At 27.1% G+C, this 22,641-nt stretch overlaps 1 protein-coding gene across 2 annotated transcripts in view; it reads left to right on the top strand.

Annotated features, from left to right (window-relative positions):
* The window catches only part of LOC655115 (uncharacterized protein), a 53,029-nt gene that overhangs the window by 15,179 nt on the left and 15,209 nt on the right, over positions 1 to 22,641 (top strand). For both annotated transcript variants that reach the window (XM_064359483.1, XM_064359481.1), the window contains 6 exons: positions 1,835 to 1,989; positions 2,044 to 2,355; positions 6,254 to 6,456; positions 6,516 to 6,860; positions 6,906 to 6,996; positions 18,356 to 19,444. In XM_064359483.1, coding sequence (XP_064215553.1) covers positions 1,835 to 1,989; positions 2,044 to 2,355; positions 6,254 to 6,456; positions 6,516 to 6,860; positions 6,906 to 6,996; positions 18,356 to 19,444 — 2,195 coding nt within the window. The remainder of the gene's footprint in view (positions 1 to 1,834; positions 1,990 to 2,043; positions 2,356 to 6,253; positions 6,457 to 6,515; positions 6,861 to 6,905; positions 6,997 to 18,355; positions 19,445 to 22,641) is intronic.

Genomic DNA, 22,641 nt, shown 5'->3' with positions numbered 1-22,641 from the left:
TCTAGAAAATCAGAGCTGATAATATCACCACATAAAAGTTTCTGCAGAAAAATAATACGTAAAACACCAGTTATACAATCCAATTTCGTTATTTTTTGATAAGGGAATCTTTTGTTTTAAAATCTAGTTAAATCTAATAAAACAATAAAATTATGGCATATAAAAACCTTGTAATTTTCGATTTATTCTAGCGAAATTATGTGGGATAAGTGAATTTTTGGGCCGCAAAAATTCTAAAACGGTCGAAAGAGGCAAAATTGACCTAATTTTCGACCTTATTGGTAATCTTTAATTATAATTGAACAAAAATTAGAGAAAAATTTTGCAAATTTTTGACTTAAAATAACGTAATATTCCACATAATTAGGTAGATGAGTAAAAATTTCTTCCAAAAAACCCAGCTAAATCTTTATAAACAGAATAAGAGAACACCAGTTCTAATCCGATCTAAGTTCACCATTTTTTGACGAAATTTTACTAAATAACAAGTTAAATTGAATAAAATAGATTTTAAAATAATGCCACTTGAACACTTTGTCATAGTTTTTTAGCTTATTTTACGAGTGAATTTTTGACTTTGATTGGTAATCAAATTTGCGAGAGAGGATTATGTATTTAAGCATCCGAAAGAATAAAAAATAATAAATTCGACGTTTGTTCTTTATCGAACATTTTTCGTTAAAATGAAATATTGAGTTTTTAGCTCAAGATCAGGTAATTTCGACGTCATTAGGTGATTTTTCCGAAGCAAGCTAAAAGAATATCATTTCCGAACTGATTTAGCATTTTTTGACGAAATGTTGCAAAATAAATAAGTTTTTTGTTCAAAAAATAGGATAAATCTATCGTAAAAGGCCAATATAATGTCATTTTTTGCACTAATTTGTGATTTTTTGGTCTATTTAAGTGACGAATTTATAATAATATAATTTATTTCCAACAGTTATTAGTCTAAAGTTGACAAGTAACAATACAATATACCAAAAAGACCAAAATTGAGACAATTAAATTATACAAAACATTATAAATTATGAAGAAAAATATTCCAGAAGCTTGACCTTTACAGTTTTAGTTTGGAAATTATTGAAGAAAATATTTTAATCTATTATAATATTATTATATAATTTAAAACATTTAAAAAGTGGAGAATTCAGATGATGAAGGGTATTAGGGGTGGAAAAATAAAATGTTAGAGGATTTCGGTTGTTAGCTCTAGGTTCACTTGATCCAGAAGATCAGAGCTGATAATATCACCACATAAAAGTTTTTGCAGAAAAATAATACATAGAACATTTCTCCTACTTAATAAAGTGCTTTCATTTACATTTCTTAAAAGATCACTTTGATCACAGTGCCTTACAGGATATCTATTTTTAAAATATAAGTATTTACATTTTTTTTTAAAACAGTTTCCAAATTTTATTAATTTTTTTACGAATAACGTAAAAGTAAAGTAATTGTTTGAGCAAAAATGAGTTTTTTACTTAAAAATGTTCTAAGCATTTGAAGTATACTAAAAATAATGGGTTTAAGTCAATTTTCTTCTTTACTTTTGGCAAAATTTCGCGAAAAATGGGTTTTAGATTCGACCTTAAATAGAATTTTTAGTGGTACTAGAAGAAAATTAAGTGCTTTTTAACTTAAAATAAGGTATTTTTTGTTCTGTTTTTTTCTTTTACGCTAAGATTTATAGCGTTTCGGTAAAAATATGTTATTAAATTTTTAACAAAATATAGAGCATGCCACAATTTTTTTTCAAGAAATTGTTTTTAACTGAAAAGGATCAAAAAATATTTTTAGGGCGTTTTCAGGCGTTTTTATTTTAATCTTTCAGATATTTCCGAGGTCCCTATCTGTGAGATTTCTCTAGCCTGTGACAATCTATTATGTGACGGCCACGGTTGTCCTCCAAACCCAACACTAGTCGTTGATGTTCACATGCATTCAGCTAAATTGTGGGTTCAATACGGACGCACTGAAATCATCGAGGTTTTACATCCTCTTCCACCAGATAATTTTTCGTGCTAATCTAAAATTTTTCAGAGGAGTAGTAATCCGGGTTTTTTAACAACAGTCAGTTTTAGAGCGAGTGATGGCTTGACTAGTGATTCTCGTATTAGATTTACTGTTTTTGATGTTAGAGAAAGAGTTTCACACACTGCTATTCCACTCGGATCGGCTTGTGTTTTTCTAAGTGCGATACAAGATTCGTCTCGATTGCGTATTCCGTTGATCTCCAGAACTCAGACAACTGTTGGGTTTCTTTCAATTAGTGCTTGGTCGCTTGAAGCTGAAGATAAAGGCAGTAGCACTGAGCATACGCCATGTAGGGCACCCTTACATAGCAATACACAGGTGAGTGTTAATTATTTTATTATTAATTTATTATTGAAATTTAATATTAATTGGTATTTGGAAGTAAAATTACCGTTGGGGGCGCCACTGAGCTAGGTCGAAAACAGTAACCATAAATGGCGGGAAAATGTTTATTCGGATATTTTGAGCGTTGTACGAATTTTAGGGCTTCACAATTATTACATTTCCTATGCGGAATGATTATTGCATCTTTGATGCAAGAAACTTATGTTGACAAATGAGAGATGACGAGGAAAACACGAATAACGAATGACTGTTTGGTTCACTTTCTTTATTGGAAAATTATTACAAAGACATTGAAAAACCTACCTTTTGGCATAATTTACGTTTAAATGTATCAGCAGTTGTTAATCTTTATTGTAGTTTTGTAGATTTACCGCAGCATTTCATGATTTTTTCAGTGGAAAATTCTAACCTAAAATTCATAACACTTCACTAATTTATTGGTTTCTTGAGCCAAACTTTGTGTTCGCTGTGATCCATTACTTATAATCTTTAATTAGACAACTGTTTGATAACACTTTGTAATCAAAATTTAAATATTTTTCACTTTTTATCCACTTTCAAGTTCCAACAATAAACTCATTATACCATGAAAAACAACAGAACCAAAGTCAACGCTAGTATTTACCACCACGTACTTTTAAAGTAATTCTTTCTATTGTAAGTAATTAACACTATACACGCAAAATTGTTGAACAATTCATTAAATGTCATTTAAATGTGGCATTACGAAAATTTCTTTACTGTTTTCGACATAGTTCAAAAGTCATCACCAGAGGGCGTCTAGTTAATTTTATTTCCGAATAGAATTTGAGTAACAATAAAAATAAATTATTTTTGAAACGGTTTCCTAGGAAATAATTCCCAGTGTTGGCACATCTACACATTGTGATTTTTTGGATGAATTTTAATTTTTTTAAATTAAAAAAACTGCTAAAATCTGATAGTAAATTTAAAAATAATTATTCATCGTTTTGTTACGGAACGATTACCTGGTATGAGACATAAAAACATAAAAAAATAATGAAAACTAAAGAAGTTAACACAATAAGTTTGTAGCTCCAGATTTTTTAAAATACAACTTTAGGAATTTTTTCAACACTTTTCCCGTAATCTGCACTTGCTTCTCAATAACGTACCACTGAGTTGGTGCGCCAGTTTTTGAGCACCCTGTATAGACTGAAGAAATGGAAATTGACAATTGACTATAATATTCAATGTTGCCAACTTAATTTCAAAATTACGGACTACTTTGATCAGAATTTTAAATTGGCAATATTGAATAATTGCGATTATGTTGAAGCCGGAAATGAAAAGATTTAATTATTTAGAGAAAATTGGAGATAATTAGGCAGAGAAACGCAAAATGTTGTATGGTTTCGACTTATTATTTGGTAGTTTTGGACTGAATCGAATTTGAAATTTTTTAAACAAAAATTTTTTTGGGAAAGTTGAGAATTTCCAAATCAATCGATGTTTTTTTTTACATATCTACATCTTTGTGGGATTCTTGCAGAGTCCATGTCAAATTTATAAAACTTTTTATAAAAATTTTAAAACCATGAAGACAGGAGAGAAACAAAAAAAGTTTTCTAGACATAAATTTACGGGTTTGGACACTACAGCAACTAAAATGTCTTACGAGTTTTATTTTCTGAATTTCCCAGCAATTTTTGGTGATTTTGGACACGTTTTTTTTTTCTCGGAAAATTAAATTAAATGGCTTTTTTAGATCTCTGTAAGTGTGTTGTTGGGGACCATAATAAAGTAATAATAAATATATAATAAATTATAAATATAATAAATTATCTTAATTTCAATTTGCAGGTAAAAGACGAATTAAAGTACTCTAGGTCAAATGCTTTTTAAATTATCTGGTGATTTTTGAAGGCTTTTAGGCGTTTTCTTTCATTTACTTGGAAATTTTAAATCGCGTCAGGTGACAATTTGTAAATTTTTTTGTAAGAGATCCAAGCAAAACTAGCATTTAAAAATATTTTTTCAATAAATTTCAAATAAGGATTTTGGATGTAAAATCGTTGGCAAAAAATTATTGGTAGATTTTTTTTTATAAAAAAATTGTTGGATTATTTACAAGCTAAAATATAAAAATCGCAAAATGTTCTTTATCATAGTTTCTTTATGAAGTAAGTTTGCAGGTAAGAGCCTATGCAAAAATTAAACTGCCTTATGTTATGAGTGTTGGACGGATGTTTTTGAATTATCTGTCACTTCTCGGTGGATTTTAAGCGTTTTTATTATTTCTTTTTAATTCGGAAAAAAATTGTAAAACGTACGCTGGTTAATTTTGCAGGAAATACTTTAATCGCACACATTTCGAAAAAAACTATAATTATATTCAGAATTGTTTATTATTTTTATTCTTTTCCAGATTTAGAACAATCTAATACACGTGCAACTTCTTGGCGGTTTTAATTGATTTTTAGCGGTTTTTTTGATTTCGAAAAATTTAGAGTAATTGAAAATTCTAAGTCGAACAAAAATCTTTGTTTAAATTACTGCAGGGTAGTGGGAGGCAGACAAATTGCTTAAAAAAATTTCGGTTTATTTTTAAGATCAAGATCATGTAGTTTTCGAATTATCTGTTAATTTTTGATCGATTTTGAGGTTTTTTATTTTAATTTAATTAACTAAAAAAATAAATAACAGTCGAAATAAATCGGAATAATTGAGAAACTTTGCATCACAAAAAAGACAAGTCAGCTTAAAGTGTTTTTTACTTTATTTCAAAAACTAATTTAATCCTATAAATAAGGGTTTAAATAATTTAGAGAAAAAATAGAGTGAAATAGTTTATATTTGTACCTATTTATGTGAATTTTTTCGAAATTTTGCTACCGTGGCGAGCAAAAAATTTCGGGCATCTTTGACATTTCGCTGATGAAAGGTCAAAAATGCCAGAAATTTTTCATAAGAAATATTGTAAATTTCAATAATAAACTTCTACATTTTTATGGATTCTTTGTAAAATTTATGTAAAATTTATTAAACGCTTATTTATTTTGAGTACGAATTTTTCCATAATGTAAAAAAAATCGAAACCATGAAGCCAGGAGAGAAAAAAATATTTGAAACGAGTTGAAACATTACAATAGCTAAAATGTTTTTTGAATTTTATTTTTTGATTAAGCGATTTTCAGTGATTTTGGAAGTTCATCTTTTTGGAAAAGATGAAAATTTTTGAAATCAAATCGAAAAAAGTGTTTGGATTTCTGAAATGGTATTAAAGGATTATAACAATGCATAAAATATCTGAATTTTAATTTGAATGTAAAAGATGAATAAGATGCTTATTGCCAAATGGTTTTCAAATTATCTGATGGTTTTTCAATCAGATATAAAAAAATTTAAATAATAAAATATAAATTAATAGAAGTTTACGTCTTCAAAAACAAAAAATGTTCAATTTAAGTATTGTTTACTTGTAAATTACGTAAGTGATAATAATTGTTTTTGTATAGCAGCAAATTATTAATTAATATTCATTTTAAGCAATTGTAAAAAAAGTCTGAAAAAATTCCCATGTATAGAGAAAATATAAGTATTTACCTACAGCAGAAAACTCTGACTTTTAAAGGAAATACATAATATATAATTGAACTAAAATTAAAATACTTTTTGAAGAATAATGATGTACGAAATATTTGACGACTTTCGATTGATTTGAACAGTTTTAAATTAAAAAAAAAATAAAGTATTAGAAAATTAATTTTTAAATCTTGGACGGCTTCCAGAGTTTTTCTAGACATCAAACACGATGATAAGTTTTATAGATCCTGTCTGTATTATTCAACGTTGCCAACTTAATTTCACATTTAATTGAACCCATAATGTAACAAGGTTTTTCGCTCAGGTTTGGTCCCACAGACGGTCACAATCACTTCCTCCCAAATTAGGCGTCAAAATGCGTCTTCCGAACCAATCTGAACTAAAACTACTTTACTCTTCCCCCTACATACAAACCTACAGATTTCACTCCGGCCTTGGGGGCGACATTTGTGTACACGAATACATGGCAGAGAGCCGAATTTGTTTTTCATTCCCTCATCAATTATTGTAAGTTATAATATTATCAAAGAAAAAATTTATTTCGTAATTAATTTTAAAACTTGCAGAGGTGTGTGGATACAGCAAGAGAAGGAACTTCTGCAAGAAGTCGCAGCCATGGGTGAATTACGCGAGCCTTGGCATTCCCGTCAAGTGGAATTACTTGACAGACATTTGCATTTATTACGTTTGTACTCACAAGCTCGCGAGAATTTACAGGCGCATAAAGGCAGTTTTTTTAAACCGAGTTCGAGAAAATTGGATCGGAGTTTGGAATTTGCACCGGTTAATTTACATTTACAACGAATGTGGGTGCACAATGATACTCTGAATAAGGCGGGGTTTTATGATTGGATCACGGTTGGTGCGTTTACGGCTCATTCGCATAAATCGAAAAACGGGGGCTTGATCAAGTAAGGATTAGATTTTTTTGTCTTGTTTTTATGTTGGCGTTTTAGGTTGGTTCAACAGTTGAAGGAATCACCAACGAGGTCCACTTCCAATTATCAAATCACGACGAAAATTTCCATTTCCAACGATGCAATACAGGTGAGCAATAACTTTTTTTTATAAAAATTTGATTAGGTTTTTATTTTATTTTCACCTTCTATTTTTATTACAAAATAAATCATCTAGGAATGAGTTTCTAAGTGGTTCAAGTTATAAAACACATTTTAAATTAATTAAAAAAAATATGAACAATGATAGAATATTGTAGAAGTTAACAAAAATAAAATAGAAAAAACATGTAATGAATAAAACTTTTCTGATTTTGGTTTAAATAATCGTATTCCGTTGATTGTATTGGCCATTTATTTTCTTATACTCATAACAGAATATACTGTTCATTTAATTTGGAATAAAGTTTTTATATTTTTATCCATGAACATAAACAAATCGTGTTAAGAATTTTGCAACGAATGAATTCCTTCTTTTGAATAATTAAAAAAATGAACAGGATTATCGATAAAGCTGTCTTACATATTTTAATATTGAGGCCATGTTATTTAATAAAAGGTAAGGAAGAATTGTACAACGTTTTGAGAATTATTGTACTGTACTCTTTTAATATTTCAAAACAGCATTAAAATATCAAAATCTATATTTTATCTGTAAAAGTAGAAATGGTTTGTGGAACTTTTCTTTGTTATTTCTGTTTTTGTGATCTATTTTTAATTATTGTTCGTAACTGGTGCGTTAATAAAACTGATTAGAAAAAAAAATGGGGGTTGTTTTTGCTTTTAACATAATTTATAATACTTATAATACTCATAATTATGTAACATTATATTCAGCAATGTTTTGTATTTACTAAAGATTTTGACTTCGCTATTAACATTACAAAACAAATAGTATTTAAATTTATCTTTTAAAACTTCTTAAAACCAAATGCCTACATGGAAAAAAACATGAATACACATCTTAAAAATACAAAAATCAATTTATTTCTTGCGAAACTAATACTGAAAATAAAAAAATCAATAAGTTTTCTTTTTTGACATTCTAACATTTTCAAGGAAAATATTGATTTTTTCAAGAGTACAGGTAGTGTGGAAAAAAGTAGTTTGTTTTTTTTAAATAGTATTCTTACATACAATATTGGTGAATAAAATCTACGAAACCAGTTTTTTATATTCGTAATAATCTTTAGTAGGGCATATTTATTGTTTACGAAGGTAATATTTAAATATTCATATTTTATCCAAAAAAATGTATGTAATTCAAAAACTATGTTAATCATTTATGATTGTCAATACTTTAAAAATACTTCTGGGAAGTAGGGAAGTCGTAAAGTAACACATTACTTAATCGAATTAATTAATATTTCTAAAAACAAATAATATACAAAAAAAATGCACTGGCTTTAATGATGGTTCAGGTTTCGTTTTTCCTTTTTCAAATTCACATTTATACAGGTTGTTCCAGCGTGTTGGTATTTGATAATATTGATCATTATTCTATTGAGTATTGAAATATTTAAATACGTTTATACAAAATTTATAAATACGAAAGTTACTACAAATTATTCTCATATACATTGGATGTTTTCAAACAAGTTAAATGCAACTTTGTTTTTTAAATTAAACATTTTTTTTTTTGGTTTTTGATGGATTAAAAATGGTAAGCATAATGTAATTTTAAAGGAAACAGAAAATACAAAAATGTAAATTAAAAGAAGAAAGTATGGGCTTTAATTCTTTCACGTTTTTACGATTGCAGTAGAAAAGTAAAAAAAGACTGCTCTTAAAAGTCTTAAAAAATGTATAACATAATTTAGAAATGATCTCTGACAAGCAAAAAAATAGGGTGCTCAATTAATTTATGAGTTATTCATGTTTAACAAATTTTATTTTTTGACTTTTTGACTTTTGACATCTTGAAGGTACTTGAACTTTCAGTTTTCTCTCTTAAAGTGCTAAAAACCTTATTTCTCTTATATTCTTAGTTTTTTGTAATGCATTTTAAAAACGGCTTTGTTTTCGTAATAACAATTGAATTATGCTAGAAACTAAGCAGAAACGATTAATGAAAGTTTAATTCAGTCATCACTAATATTGAGGAAAATATAGGCTGGTTTATTAAAAAAAATAATAATAAATAAACCTTGTATATTTGAAAATAATTTTTGGTGATGTAGGGTCTCAGTACCTATCATTTGAGTATAAATTGTTTTAAATGTTTGCCATAAATTTTAAAAGGTTCTAAAGTATTTAACTTTTGCTGTATCCGATTTTGTATATTAAATTTTTTTATAGTTCTTCAAACTTTAACAAATAGTTTTTTTAATTATATTGTCAAGGTTTTTTTAATAATTGTTTTTGTACGTTTTCTGTATCTTAAATAGATCTCGAAATATTGATATAAGAGACGCAAATAAAAATTATCCCTGCACATCGACCAGTTTAGCAAAACCGTTCTGCGCTATTTCGCTTGCATCTCGAAAACATGTTACGAAAAAATCGTAATCCACAAATTTGAAGCTGAGAAAATTTTTTACAAAATCGTGGTTTTACGCTTTCTATACCTCAAATAGTTCCCAAGATAATGATATTAAAACGTAAATAAAAATTAGCCCGGCGCATCCACCATTTTTGTCAATGCCATTTTCCGATTTTTCGCTCATATCTTGGACACCGTACGTGTTATGAAAAAATCATAATTAACAAAATTAAAGCCAAGAAAATTTTCTACAAGGTGGTGGTTTTAAGTTTTTTGTGTCAAGTACCTAGTTGGTATAAAACGAAAAATTAAAACAAATTGTTAAGCCCATACAACTATTCTTTTGTAGATTCGATTTTTTTAATATAATTTTTTTAATAGCCAAAAGTTTTATTTATGAACAGTTACTAAGGTTCATAAGTAACTGTCTTTTTATATAATCAGTGACAACGTAACATTAACCGAGTTAACATAACAAACATTGGGATATTATTGCATTTTTCGGTTAAAAATTTCTTTATTGGCGAAAACGTCGTTTTTCTAGATAAAATATTCCAAACCGGCATTAAAAATATTAGAATTCATATTTTAACTGGAAAAGTAATGAATGGTTTGGGGATCTTTTTTTTATTTCTGTTTTTGTGATCTATTTTTAACTACTGTTCGTGGTGCGTTAATAAAACGTATTAGAAAAATTTTTTAGGGGTTGTTTTTGCTTTTAACTTAACTGTGTCATGACACTTATGACTTATAATGTTATATTACTTGAAATTATGTCACATTATAATCAGCATAATTCAGTATTTACTGAAGATTTTGACTTCGCTATTGGCTTTATAAAACAAAAACTATTTAAGTTTATTTTTTAAAACTTCTTAGAACCAAAAACTTACATGGATTAAAAAAGAAAAAATAAATACACATCGTAATAAGAATAACACAGTAATCAATTTACTTTTTGCGAAACTAATACAAAAAATAAAAAACTTTCAAGAGTCTAGGTAGTGTGAAAAAAAAGACTTTTTTAAATATAATTCTTATACTCAATATTAGTTTTTTATCTTTATAATAATCATAATTCATAATAATTTTTGGCATATTTATTTGATGTTGTTTACAACATCTTCTACGAAGATAATATTTTAATACTTATATTTTATCAAAAAAAATTGTGGCATTTAAAAACTATGTAAATTAATATGATTGTTCATACTTTAAAAATAGTTCAGAGAAAAACAAGTAATATTTAACTTGCTGTATCCGCTTTTGTATATTAAATTTTTATTGTTCTTCAAACTCTAACAAATAGTTCTTTTAGGTTGAATATTTTTTGTAGTTACAACGCCATGAAATTTTTTACTAATTGTGTATGTACGTTTTCTGTAACTTAAATAGTTCTCGAAATATTGACGCAAATAAAAATTATCCCTGCACATCGACCAGTTTAGCAAAACCGTTCTGCGCTATTTCGCTTGCATCTCGAAAACGGCACATGTTACGAAAAAATCGTAATCCACAAATTTGAAGCTGAGAAAATTTTCTACAAAATCGTGGTTTTACGCTTTCTATACCTCAAATAGTTCCCAAGATAATGATATTAAAACGTAAATAAAAATTAGCCCGGCGCATCCACCATTTTTGTCAATGCCATTTTCCGATTTTTCGCTCATATCTTGGACACCGTACGTGTTATGAAAAAATCATAATTAACAAAATTAAAGCCAAGAAAATTTTCTACAAGGTGGTGGTTTTAAGTTTTTTGTGTCAAGTACCTAGTTGGTATAAAACGAAAAATTAAAACAAATTGTTTAGCCCATACAACTATTCTTTTGTAGATTCGATTTTTTTAATAGCCAAAAGTTTTATTTATGAACAGTTACTAAGGTTCATAAGTAACTGTTTTTTTATATAATCAGTGACAACGTAACATTAACCGAGTTAACATAACAAACATTGGCATATTATTGCATTTTATGGTTAAAAATTTCTTTATTGGCGAAAACGTCGTTTTTCTAGATAAAATATTCCAAACCGGCATTAAAAATATTAGAATTCATATTTTAACTGGAACAGTAATGAATGGTTTGGGAATCTCTTTTTTATTTCTGTTTTTGTGATCTATTTTTAACTACTGTTCCTGGTGCGTTAATAAAACTTATTAGAAAAATTTTTTGGGGGTTGTTTTTGCTTTTAACTTAACTGTGTCATGACACTTATGACTTATAATGTTATATTACTTGAAATTATGTCACATTATAATCAGCATAATTTAGTATTTACTGAAGATTTTGACTTCGCCATTGGCTTTATAAAACAAATACTATTTAAGTTTATTTTTTAAAACTTCTTAGAACCAAAAACCTACATGGATTAAAAAAGAAAAAATAAATACACATCGTAATAAGAATAACACAGTAATCAATTTACTTTTTGCGAAACTAATACAAAAAATAAAAAACTTTCAAGAGTCTAGGTAGTGTGAAAAAAAACGACTTTTTTAAATAGAATTCTTATACTCAATATTAGTTTTTTATCTTTATAATAATCATAATTCATAATAATTTTTTGCATATTTATTTGATGTTGTTTACAACATCTTCTACGAAGATAATATTTTAATATTTATATTTTATCAAAAAAATTGTGGCATTTAAAAACTATGTAAATTAATATGATTGTTCATACTTTAAAAATAGTTCAGAGAAAAACAAATAATATACAAAAGAAATGCACTAACGTTAAAGATGGTTCAGGTTTTGTTTTTCCTTTTTTAAATCAACATTTACAAATGTATACAGGTCATCCCAGCGAGTTGATATTTGATAATAATGTTCATTATTCTATTCATTGTTGAAATGTTTAATTAAATTTATACGATATATATAGGTACAAAAGTTATCTCAAATTATTTTTATATACACTGGATGTTTTCAAAAAAGTTAAATGCAACGTTATGTTTTTTAAATGAATAACTTTATATTTTAGTATTTTCTATGCTTTTTTTAAAATTATGTTATGTCACTAATTTGATTTCTTTGGCTAGAACACTTTTTTTTAATCCATTACACCAAAACCAAAAATAATAAGATTATGAAATAAAAGAAGAAGTGTAGCTTTAATTCTTTAACATTTTTATGGCGGTTTGCAGTCGAGAGGCTAAAAAAATGAAGAAATTTGTTAAAAGTATATAACATAATTATTTTTTTTTAATGGGAACACTATTTTAAAGGGCTTATAAATTGCTTTTCCATAAACATTTGAAGTCAAGTGCTTCCTGCTCATTACTTAATTTATATTTTTACTTTACATGTACTTAATTTATATTTTTAACATAAAATGTGAAATTAGGCTAATCAACTATTCGAAAATTTAAATTTTCAGCTAATCATTTTAATGTTGCGCTTGAACCATTATTCGTTTTTAATTTTTTTAAGAAAACATTAAAAGTGACCTGTGATAACTAGGGCGTTCAATTTAATTTATAAGTTATTCAACTGTTAATAAATTTTAATTTTTGACTTGTTTAATTGGATAATTGGCTAAACACCTAGCAGGTACAGTTTGAAGTTTTAATATTCCTCAATAAAGTGATGGAAACTTTATTTCTCGTATATTCTTAGTTTTTTTGTAATGCATTTTAAAAACGGCTTTGTTTTTGTTATAAAAATTGAATTATTCTAAAAACTAAGCAGGAACGATTAATGAAAGTTTAATTCAATCATCAGTAATAATGAGGAAAATATAGGGTAGTTCATTAAAAAAAACATAAGTTTGTATTTCAACTCGTTTCTGAAATAAACCTTGTATACATTTGAAAATAATTTTTGGTGATGTAGGGTATTAATACCTTTCATTTGAGTATAAAATGTTTTAAATTAATATTTACCTAAATTTTAGAAAGTTCTAAAGTATTTAACTTGCTGTATCCGCTTTTGTATATTAAATTTTTATTGTTCTTCAAACTCTAACAAATAGTTCTTTTAGGTTGAATATTTTTTGTAGTTACAACGCCATGAAATTTTTTACTAATTGTGTATGTACGTTTTCTGTAACTTAAATAGTTCTCGAAATATTGACGCAAATAAAAATTATCCCTGCACATCGACCAGTTTAGCAAAACCGTTCTGCGCTATTTCGCTTGCATCTCGAAAACGGCACATGTTACGAAAAAATCGTAATCCACAAATTTGAAGCTGAGAAAATTTTCTACAAAATCGTGGTTTTACGCTTTCTATACCTCAAATAGTTCCCAAGATAATGATATTAAAACGTAAATAAAAATTAGCCCGGCGCATCCACCATTTTTGTCAATGCCATTTTCCGATTTTTCGCTCATATCTTGGACACCGTACGTGTTATGAAAAAATCATAATTAACAAAATTAAAGCCAAGAAAATTTTCTACAAGGTGGTGGTTTTAAGTTTTTTGTGTCAAGTACCTAGTTGGTATAAAACGAAAAATTAAAACAAATTGTTTAGCCCATACAACTATTCTTTTGTAGATTCGATTTTTTTAATAGCCAAAAGTTTTATTTATGAACAGTTACTAAGGTTCATAAGTAACTGTTTTTTTATATAATCAGTGACAACGTAACATTAACCGAGTTAACATAACAAACATTGGCATATTATTGCATTTTATGGTTAAAAATTTCTTTATTGGCGAAAACGTCGTTTTTCTAGATAAAATATTCCAAACCGGCATTAAAAATATTAGAATTCATATTTTAACTGGAACAGTAATGAATGGTTTGGGAATCTCTTTTTTATTTCTGTTTTTGTGATCTATTTTTAACTACTGTTCCTGGTGCGTTAATAAAACTTATTAGAAAAATTTTTTGGGGGTTGTTTTTGCTTTTAACTTAACTGTGTCATGACACTTATGACTTATAATGTTATATTACTTGAAATTATGTCACATTATAATCAGCATAATTTAGTATTTACTGAAGATTTTGACTTCGCCATTGGCTTTATAAAACAAATACTATTTAAGTTTATTTTTTAAAACTTCTTAGAACCAAAAACCTACATGGATTAAAAAAGAAAAAATAAATACACATCGTAATAAGAATAACACAGTAATCAATTTACTTTTTGCGAAACTAATACAAAAAATAAAAAACTTTCAAGAGTCTAGGTAGTGTGAAAAAAAAAGACTTTTTTAAATAGAATTCTTATACTCAATATTAGTTTTTTATCTTTATAATAATCATAATTCATAATAATTTTTGGCATATTTATTTGATGTTGTTTACAACATCTTCTACGAAGATAATATTTTAATATTTATATTTTATCAAAAAAATTGTGGCATTTAAAAACTATGTAAATTAATATGATTGTTCATACTTTAAAAATAGTTCAGAGAAAAACAAATAATATTTAACTTGCTTTATCCGCTTTTGTATATTCAATTTTTATTGTTCTTCAAACTCTAACAAATAGTTCTTTTAGGTTGAATATTTTTTGTGGTTACAACGCTATGAAATTTTTTACTAATTGTGTATGTACGTTTTCTGTAACTTAAATAGTTCTCGAAATATTGACGCAAATTAAAATTATCCCTGCACATCGACCAGTTTAGCAGAGCCGTTTTGCGCTATTTCGCTTGTATCTCGAAAACGGCACATGTTACGAAAAAATTGTAATCCACAAATTTGAAGCTGAGAAAATTTTCTACAAAATCGTGGTTTTACGCTTTCTATACCTCAAATAGTTTCCAAGATAATGATATTAAAACGTAAATAAAAATTAGCCTGGCGCATCCACCATTTTTGTCAATGCCATTTTCCGATTTTTCGCTCATATCTTGAACACCGTACGTGTTATGAAAAAATCATAATTAACAAAATTAAAGCCAAGAAAATTTTCTACAAGGTGGTGGTTTTAAGTTTTTTGTGTCAAGTACCTAGTTGGTATAAAACGAAAAATTAAAACAAATTGTTTAGCCCATACAACTATTCTTTTGTAGATTCGATTTTTTTAATAGCCAAAAGTTTTATTTATGAACAGTTACTAAGGTTCATAAGTAACTGTTTTTTTATATAATCAGTGACAACGTAACATTAACCGAGTTAACATAACAAACATTGGCATATTATTGCATTTTATGGTTAAAAATTTCTTTATTGGCGAAAACGTCGTTTTTCTAGATAAAATATTCCAAACCGGCATTAAAAATATTAGAATTCATATTTTAACTGGAACAGTAATGAATGGTTTGGGAATCTCTTTTTTATTTCTGTTTTTGTGATCTATTTTTAACTACTGTTCCTGGTGCGTTAATAAAACTTATTAGAAAAATTTTTTGGGGGTTGTTTTTGCTTTTAACTTAACTGTGTCATGACACTTATGACTTATAATGTTATATTACTTGAAATTATGTCACATTATAATCAGCATAATTTAGTATTTACTGAAGATTTTGACTTCGCCATTGGCTTTATAAAACAAATACTATTTAAGTTTATTTTTTAAAACTTCTTAGAACCAAAAACCTACATGGATTAAAAAAGAAAAAATAAATACACATCGTAATAAGAATAACACAGTAATCAATTTACTTTTTGCGAAACTAATACAAAAAATAAAAAACTTTCAAGAGTCTAGGTAGTGTGAAAAAAAACGACTTTTTTAAATAGAATTCTTATACTCAATATTAGTTTTTTATCTTTATAATAATCATAATTCATAATAATTTTTTGCATATTTATTTGATGTTGTTTACAACATCTTCTACGAAGATAATATTTTAATATTTATATTTTATCAAAAAAATTGTGGCATTTAAAAACTATGTAAATTAATATGATTGTTCATACTTTAAAAATAGTTCAGAGAAAAACAAATAATATACAAAAGAAATGCACTAACGTTAAAGATGGTTCAGGTTTTGTTTTTCCTTTTTTAAATCAACATTTACAAATGTATACAGGTCATCCCAGCGAGTTGATATTTGATAATAATGTTCATTATTCTATTCATTGTTGAAATGTTTAATTAAATTTATACGATATATATAGGTACAAAAGTTATCTCAAATTATTTTTATATACACTGGATGTTTTCAAAAAAGTTAAATGCAACGTTATGTTTTTTAAATGAATAACTTTATATTTTAGTATTTTCTATGCTTTTTTTAAAATTATGTTATGTCACTAATTTGATTTCTTTGGCTAGAACACTTTTTTTTAATCCATTACACCAAAACCAAAAATAATAAGATTATGAAATAAAAGAAGAAGTGTAGCTTTAATTCTTTAACATTTTTATGGCGGTTTGCAGTCGAGAGGCTAAAAAAATGAAGAAATTTGTTAAAAGTATATAACATAATTATTTTTTTTTAATGGGAACACTATTTTAAAGGGCTTATAAATTGCTTTTCCATAAACATTTGAAGTCAAGTGCTTCCTGCTCATTACTTAATTTATATTTTTACTTTACATGTACTTAATTTATATTTTTAACATAAAATGTGAAATTAGGCTAATCAACTATTCGAAAATTTAAATTTTCAGCTAATCATTTTAATGTTGCGCTTGAACCATTATTCGTTTTTAATTTTTTTAAGAAAACATTAAAAGTGACCTGTGATAACTAGGGCGTTCAATTTAATTTATAAGTTATTCAACTGTTAATAAATTTTAATTTTTGACTTGTTTAATTGGATAATTGGCTAAACACCTAGCAGGTACAGTTTGAAGTTTTAATATTCCTCAATAAAGTGATGGAAACTTTATTTCTCGTATATTCTTAGTTTTTTTGTAATGCATTTTAAAAACGGCTTTGTTTTTGTTATAAAAATTGAATTATTCTAAAAACTAAGCAGGAACGATTAATGAAAGTTTAATTCAATCATCAGTAATAATGAGGAAAATATAGGGTAGTTCATTAAAAAAACATAAGTTTGTATTTCAACTCGTTTCTGAAATAAACCTTGTATACATTTGAAAATAATTTTTGGTGATGTAGGGTATTAATACCTTTCATTTGAGTATAAAATGTTTTAAATTAATATTTACCTAAATTTTAGAAAGTTCTAAAGTATTTAACTTGCTGTATCCGCTTTTGTATATTAAATTTTTATTGTTCTTCAAACTCTAACAAATAGTTCTTTTAGGTTGAATATTTTTTGTAGTTACAACGCCATGAAATTTTTTACTAATTGTGTATGTACGTTTTCTGTAACTTAAATAGTTCTCGAAATATTGACGCAAATAAAAATTATCCCTGCACATCGACCAGTTTAGCAAAACCGTTCTGCGCTATTTCGCTTGCATCTCGAAAACGGCACATGTTACGAAAAAATCGTAATCCACAAATTTGAAGCTGAGAAAATTTTCTACAAAATCGTGGTTTTACGCTTTCTATACCTCAAATAGTTCCCAAGATAATGATATTAAAACGTAAATAAAAATTAGCCCGGCGCATCCACCATTTTTGCCAATACTATTTTCCGATTTTTCGCTCCTATCTTGGACACCGTACGTGTTATGAAAAAATCATAATTAACAAAATTAAAGCCAAGAAAATTTTCTACAAGGTGGTGGTTTTAAGTTTTTTGTGTCAAGTACCTAGTTGGTATAAAACGAAAAATTAAAACAAATTGTTTAGCCCATACAACTATTCTTTTGTAGATTCGATTTTTTTAATAGCCAAAAGTTTTATTTATGAACAGTTACTAAGGTTCATAAGTAACTGTTTTTTTTATATAATCAGTGACAACGTAACATTAACCGAGTTAACATAACAAACATTGGCATATTATTGCATTTTTCGGTTAAACATTTCTTTATTGGCGAAAACGTCGTTTTTCTAGATAAAATATATTTTTTGACATTTCTAATTTAATGTTAAATTTATATAGTTGGCGACAACGTAACATTGACCCACTTTGCGAAAAAATTTAAAAGTTTCTTTAATTTTTTTCCATTCTGAATTTATTTGATGTTTAATTTTCCTAATAGGCAATAAAACAACTCCGAAAAGAAGTAGTCGACGGAATGAAAGTATTAATGAAACTCGCCAAAGAGAAACAAACCAGTGGTATGTTACCAATCTGTGAAGACATGATAAGCAAAACCCGAATTCTGCTGAGCCTTTGGGATACAGGACTGGTTGAAGAAGCTTTAAATTTCATCGAAGAAAACAAATTAGTTGTAACAGACGACTCAGGCGTTGGTAAAGACTTCAGTTTAGACAGCAATGGAAAACCAGTCCTAATGCTCTCACCCTTCAAGCGAATAACACAACAATTATCATCCCTTAATTTAAAAAGCCCCGACTTTGACGACTTCGCCACACCTTCCACACCTGAAGACATCAACGAAATTTGGAAAGTTTCCGAAACCAACCGAGAAAATAATTTATTAAACACGAGCGAAGGGGTTAAAAGTTTGTGCTCGTTCGTGCACAGTCCAAGTGACGGCGATTTCGTGATTTTCCCCGATTGCGAAGAGGGAAAAACCGACACTTCTCTGGAGGAAATGAACGTTTCAAGCGAGAACGACTCGAAGTTGCTCGAATCTGATACTAGTCGAATTTTTCTGGACACGAACGTTATGTGTAGTTCCCCCTCAGCCAACTACTACAAACCGACCGATGAGCCGGAGCCTTGGGACATCACCCAGCTGAATATCGAAGCGAGCGTCATGTGTTTAGTCAGTAAGGTTAAGTTTTTGTGTGGCCGTTGTGGCAGTCCGGCTGTGCGTTTGCGTCAGAACTGGAAAGCTCTGCCGAAGAGTGTGATTACGAATCAGCCGATTTCCAACAACGTTAAGAAGATCGAAGAGGCGGAGAATGTGTCGAAGGCGGTGAATTGTGTGACGCGTGTTGTTAAGAATGGGAATAAGTTTACGGATGGTTTGGATTTGAATAAGATTGTTGATTGGGCGGCTGAGTTGAGGCCCAGTATGAGGAAGTTGAGGCATGCCATGGATGGGCTTTTGAAGACGGCACGGCTCACGCATTCGGTGTTTCGGGTGCAGGAGGATCCCAAAGCCGCACAGAGGGTGTGTAATGTGAGGTATAGGAGGGATGTTTGCTTTTCGCAATCGGTAAGTGTTATTTATAAACGTTTTTAATTTTTATATACAGAGTGAGTGTGAAGTAACGCATAAAATCTTTATTACAGCTTATTTTTAAAAAAAAATTCGCGAAAAAGTCGGTTTGATTTTTATAAATACTACACTTGGCATTTTTTTAATTTTAACGTCTTTTATTTTTGAGAAATGACGTCATGTTTGTTTTTTTAATGACAACTGACATTTGTGTTTACGTTTAATTTTTGTGGTAGTTTAAAAAATTTTAAAAATAAATTGAAAAAGAATATAATAATAAAAATAAATAAGAAATAAAAAAAATTATGGGTAATTTTACCGAAGGTGCTTTATTTTTTGTTGTGACTTTTTTTTGATTTTCTTTTGTTTTTTTATTAATTTTTTTGTGTTTAGGTTTTTGTAGCTAATGTTTTCCTGTTAAACTTAAATGTTAAATTTTAACGTTTTTTATTTTTGAGAAATGACGTCATGTTTGTTTTTTTAATGACAACTGAAATTTTTGTTTACGTAAATTTTTGTGGTAGTTTAAAAAATTTTAAAAATAGAGTAGAAAAAACATTAAAAAAGAATATAATAATAAAAATAAATAAAAAATAAAAAAATTGTAGGTAATTTTGCCGAAGGTGCTTTATTTTTCCTTGTGACTTAATTTTTGTTTTTTTTTTGTTTTTTATTATTTTTTTTGTGTTTAGGTTTTTGTAGCTAATGTTTTCCTGTTAAACTTAAATGTTAAATTTTAACGTTTTTTATTTTTGAGAAATAACGTCATGTTTGTTTTTTTAATGACAACTGAAATTTTTGTTTACGTAAATTTTTGTGGTAGTTTAAAAAATTTAAAAAATAGAGTAAAAAAACATTAAAAAAGAATATAATAATAAAAATAAATAAAAAATAAAAAAAATTGTAGGTAATTTTACCGAAGGTGCTTTATTTTTCCTTGTGACTTTATTTTTATTTTTTATTTTTTTTTTGTGTTTAGGTTTTTGTAGCTAATGTTTTCGTGTTAAACTAAAATGTTAAATTTTAACGTCTTTTATTTTTGAGAAATGACGTCATGTTTGTTTTTTTAATGACAACTGACATTTGTGTTTACGTTTAATTTTTGTAGTAGTTTAAAAAATTTAAAAAATATAGTAGAAAAACATTAAAAAAGTATAATAATAAAAATAAATAAGAAATAAAAAAATTATGGGTAATTTTACCGAAGGTGTTTTATTTTTCGTTGTGACTTTTTTAATTTTTTTTTTGTTTTTTATTAATTTTTTTTGTGTTTAGATTTTTGTAGCTAATGTTTTCGTGTTAAACTTAAATGTTAAATTTTAACGTCTTTTATTTTTGAGAAATGACGTCATGTTTGTTTCTTTAATGACAACTGATATTTGTGTTTACGTTTAATTTTTGTAGTAGTTTAAAAAATTTAAAAAATATAGTAGAAAAACATTTAAAAAAATATAATAATAAAAATAAATAAGAAATAAAAAATTTTATGGGTAATTTTACCGAAAGTGCTTTATTTTTCGTTGTGACTTTATTTTTGGTTTTTATTATTTTTTTTGTGTTTAGGTTTTTGTAGCTAATGTTTTCCTGTTAAACTTAAATGTTAAATTTTAATGTCTTTTATTTTTGAGAAATGATGTCATGTTTGTTTTTTAATGATAACTGACATTTGTGTTTACGTTTAATTTTTGTAGTAGTTTAAAAAATTTAAAAAATAGAGTAGAAAAACATTAAAAAAGTACAATAATAAAAATAAATAAGAAATAAAAAAATTATGGGTAATTTTACCGAAGGTGCTTTATTTTTCGTTGTGACTTTATTTTTGATTTTTTTTGTTTTTTATTAATATTTTTGTGTTTAGGTTTTGTAGTTAATGTTTTCGTGTTAAACTTATTAAAAATAAGTCATAAATGTTGCTATGTTCTCAAAATGTAGCATTTATAAAAATAAAATTGACTTTTTGGATTTTTTTAATAACCCATAACAAAGATCTAAATTTTTTACTTTACACTCACCCTGTATAAATACAGGTTTCGGTGACATTATCGCGCTCCTAAGAAAATCGCAATTTTTAGTTAAATAAAAAAATTGCATTTTACTGAACATTACAAAGGTATCGCCTTTAATTTTTTAGTAATTTTTGCCCAAAAAGTCAAATTCTGTATTTTATACTAAAGTATGCTTATTTATTTCAGATAATTATTTACGAAATTAGCCAAAAAAATACGAATCAGATTTTGAATTAATCGCACTTTTACATTTGAAGTTTAAAAATAATTTTTATTTATGAACTGCTACTTGTGGTCTCGTAAATTTAGGTGAAAATGTGAACTGTATTTGGGGTAAAATTGTAAAAAATTTCGTTGGGATATTTGAATGCAGATATGAGTTTTTGTCAATTTTATTGCGAGACTTCAAAAAGGTCGGCTACTGGTAGGTAATTCCTTTGTTGGCTTTGTTACTGGTTCGCCTTTAAATAAAAAAAACTATTATTTAATCAATCAAATAAAAATTTATAACAAATAATAATTAAACTTATAATAAAGTGTAAAAACTTTGTAGACAAATTAACAGTTGTGTTGTAAAACTCATAAAACTGATACTAGTTTAATTATTTACAAAAAAATAAAAATAAAAACCGAGTATGGTTCTAATTAATGTACGTGTGTAAAATTTCAAGAATTTTATATCACTAGAAGTCGCGATTTTCTTGGATGTTCGATAAGGTTGCCGGTACAGTTAATAGTGTTATGTATGATATGAAAAAATCTAAGTACTTTAGAAATGCATTGATACGAATTTTTCAAAATTGAACATAGGATTTACAGTGTTAAGTGTTGTATTACTTTGCATTACTTCTGTCAAGTTTATGGCAATGGTATGGCTTTTATGACAGACTATTTTGATATTATGATTCTTGACAGTGTTTAAATAAATATAAATATTGGTATTATATGACATCGGTGAATAAATGAATTATGCTAATAAACTGCAAGGTAAATAATTGTCATTTTTTAAATAAAATATTGTAAATGCTTGGTATTAAAATAAAATTGGCTAAGGCTCGGTTTCTTTCATTTGTGAGGTACAGTCACCCAAAGTGAAAATGATACGTCCATAAAGGAACGCTTATAAAGTTATAAAACTTAATAATCATCAGAGATCGTTTTGATCGTTTATCATCCTTTGAAATGAAA

Source organism: Tribolium castaneum, chromosome 1 (assembly GCF_031307605.1).
Source record: "Tribolium castaneum strain GA2 chromosome 1, icTriCast1.1, whole genome shotgun sequence".
NCBI classification, from domain to species: domain Eukaryota; kingdom Metazoa; phylum Arthropoda; class Insecta; order Coleoptera; family Tenebrionidae; genus Tribolium; species Tribolium castaneum.
Note: the sequence above shows the minus strand (reverse complement) of the source record. Positions and strands in the feature narration are given on the sequence as shown.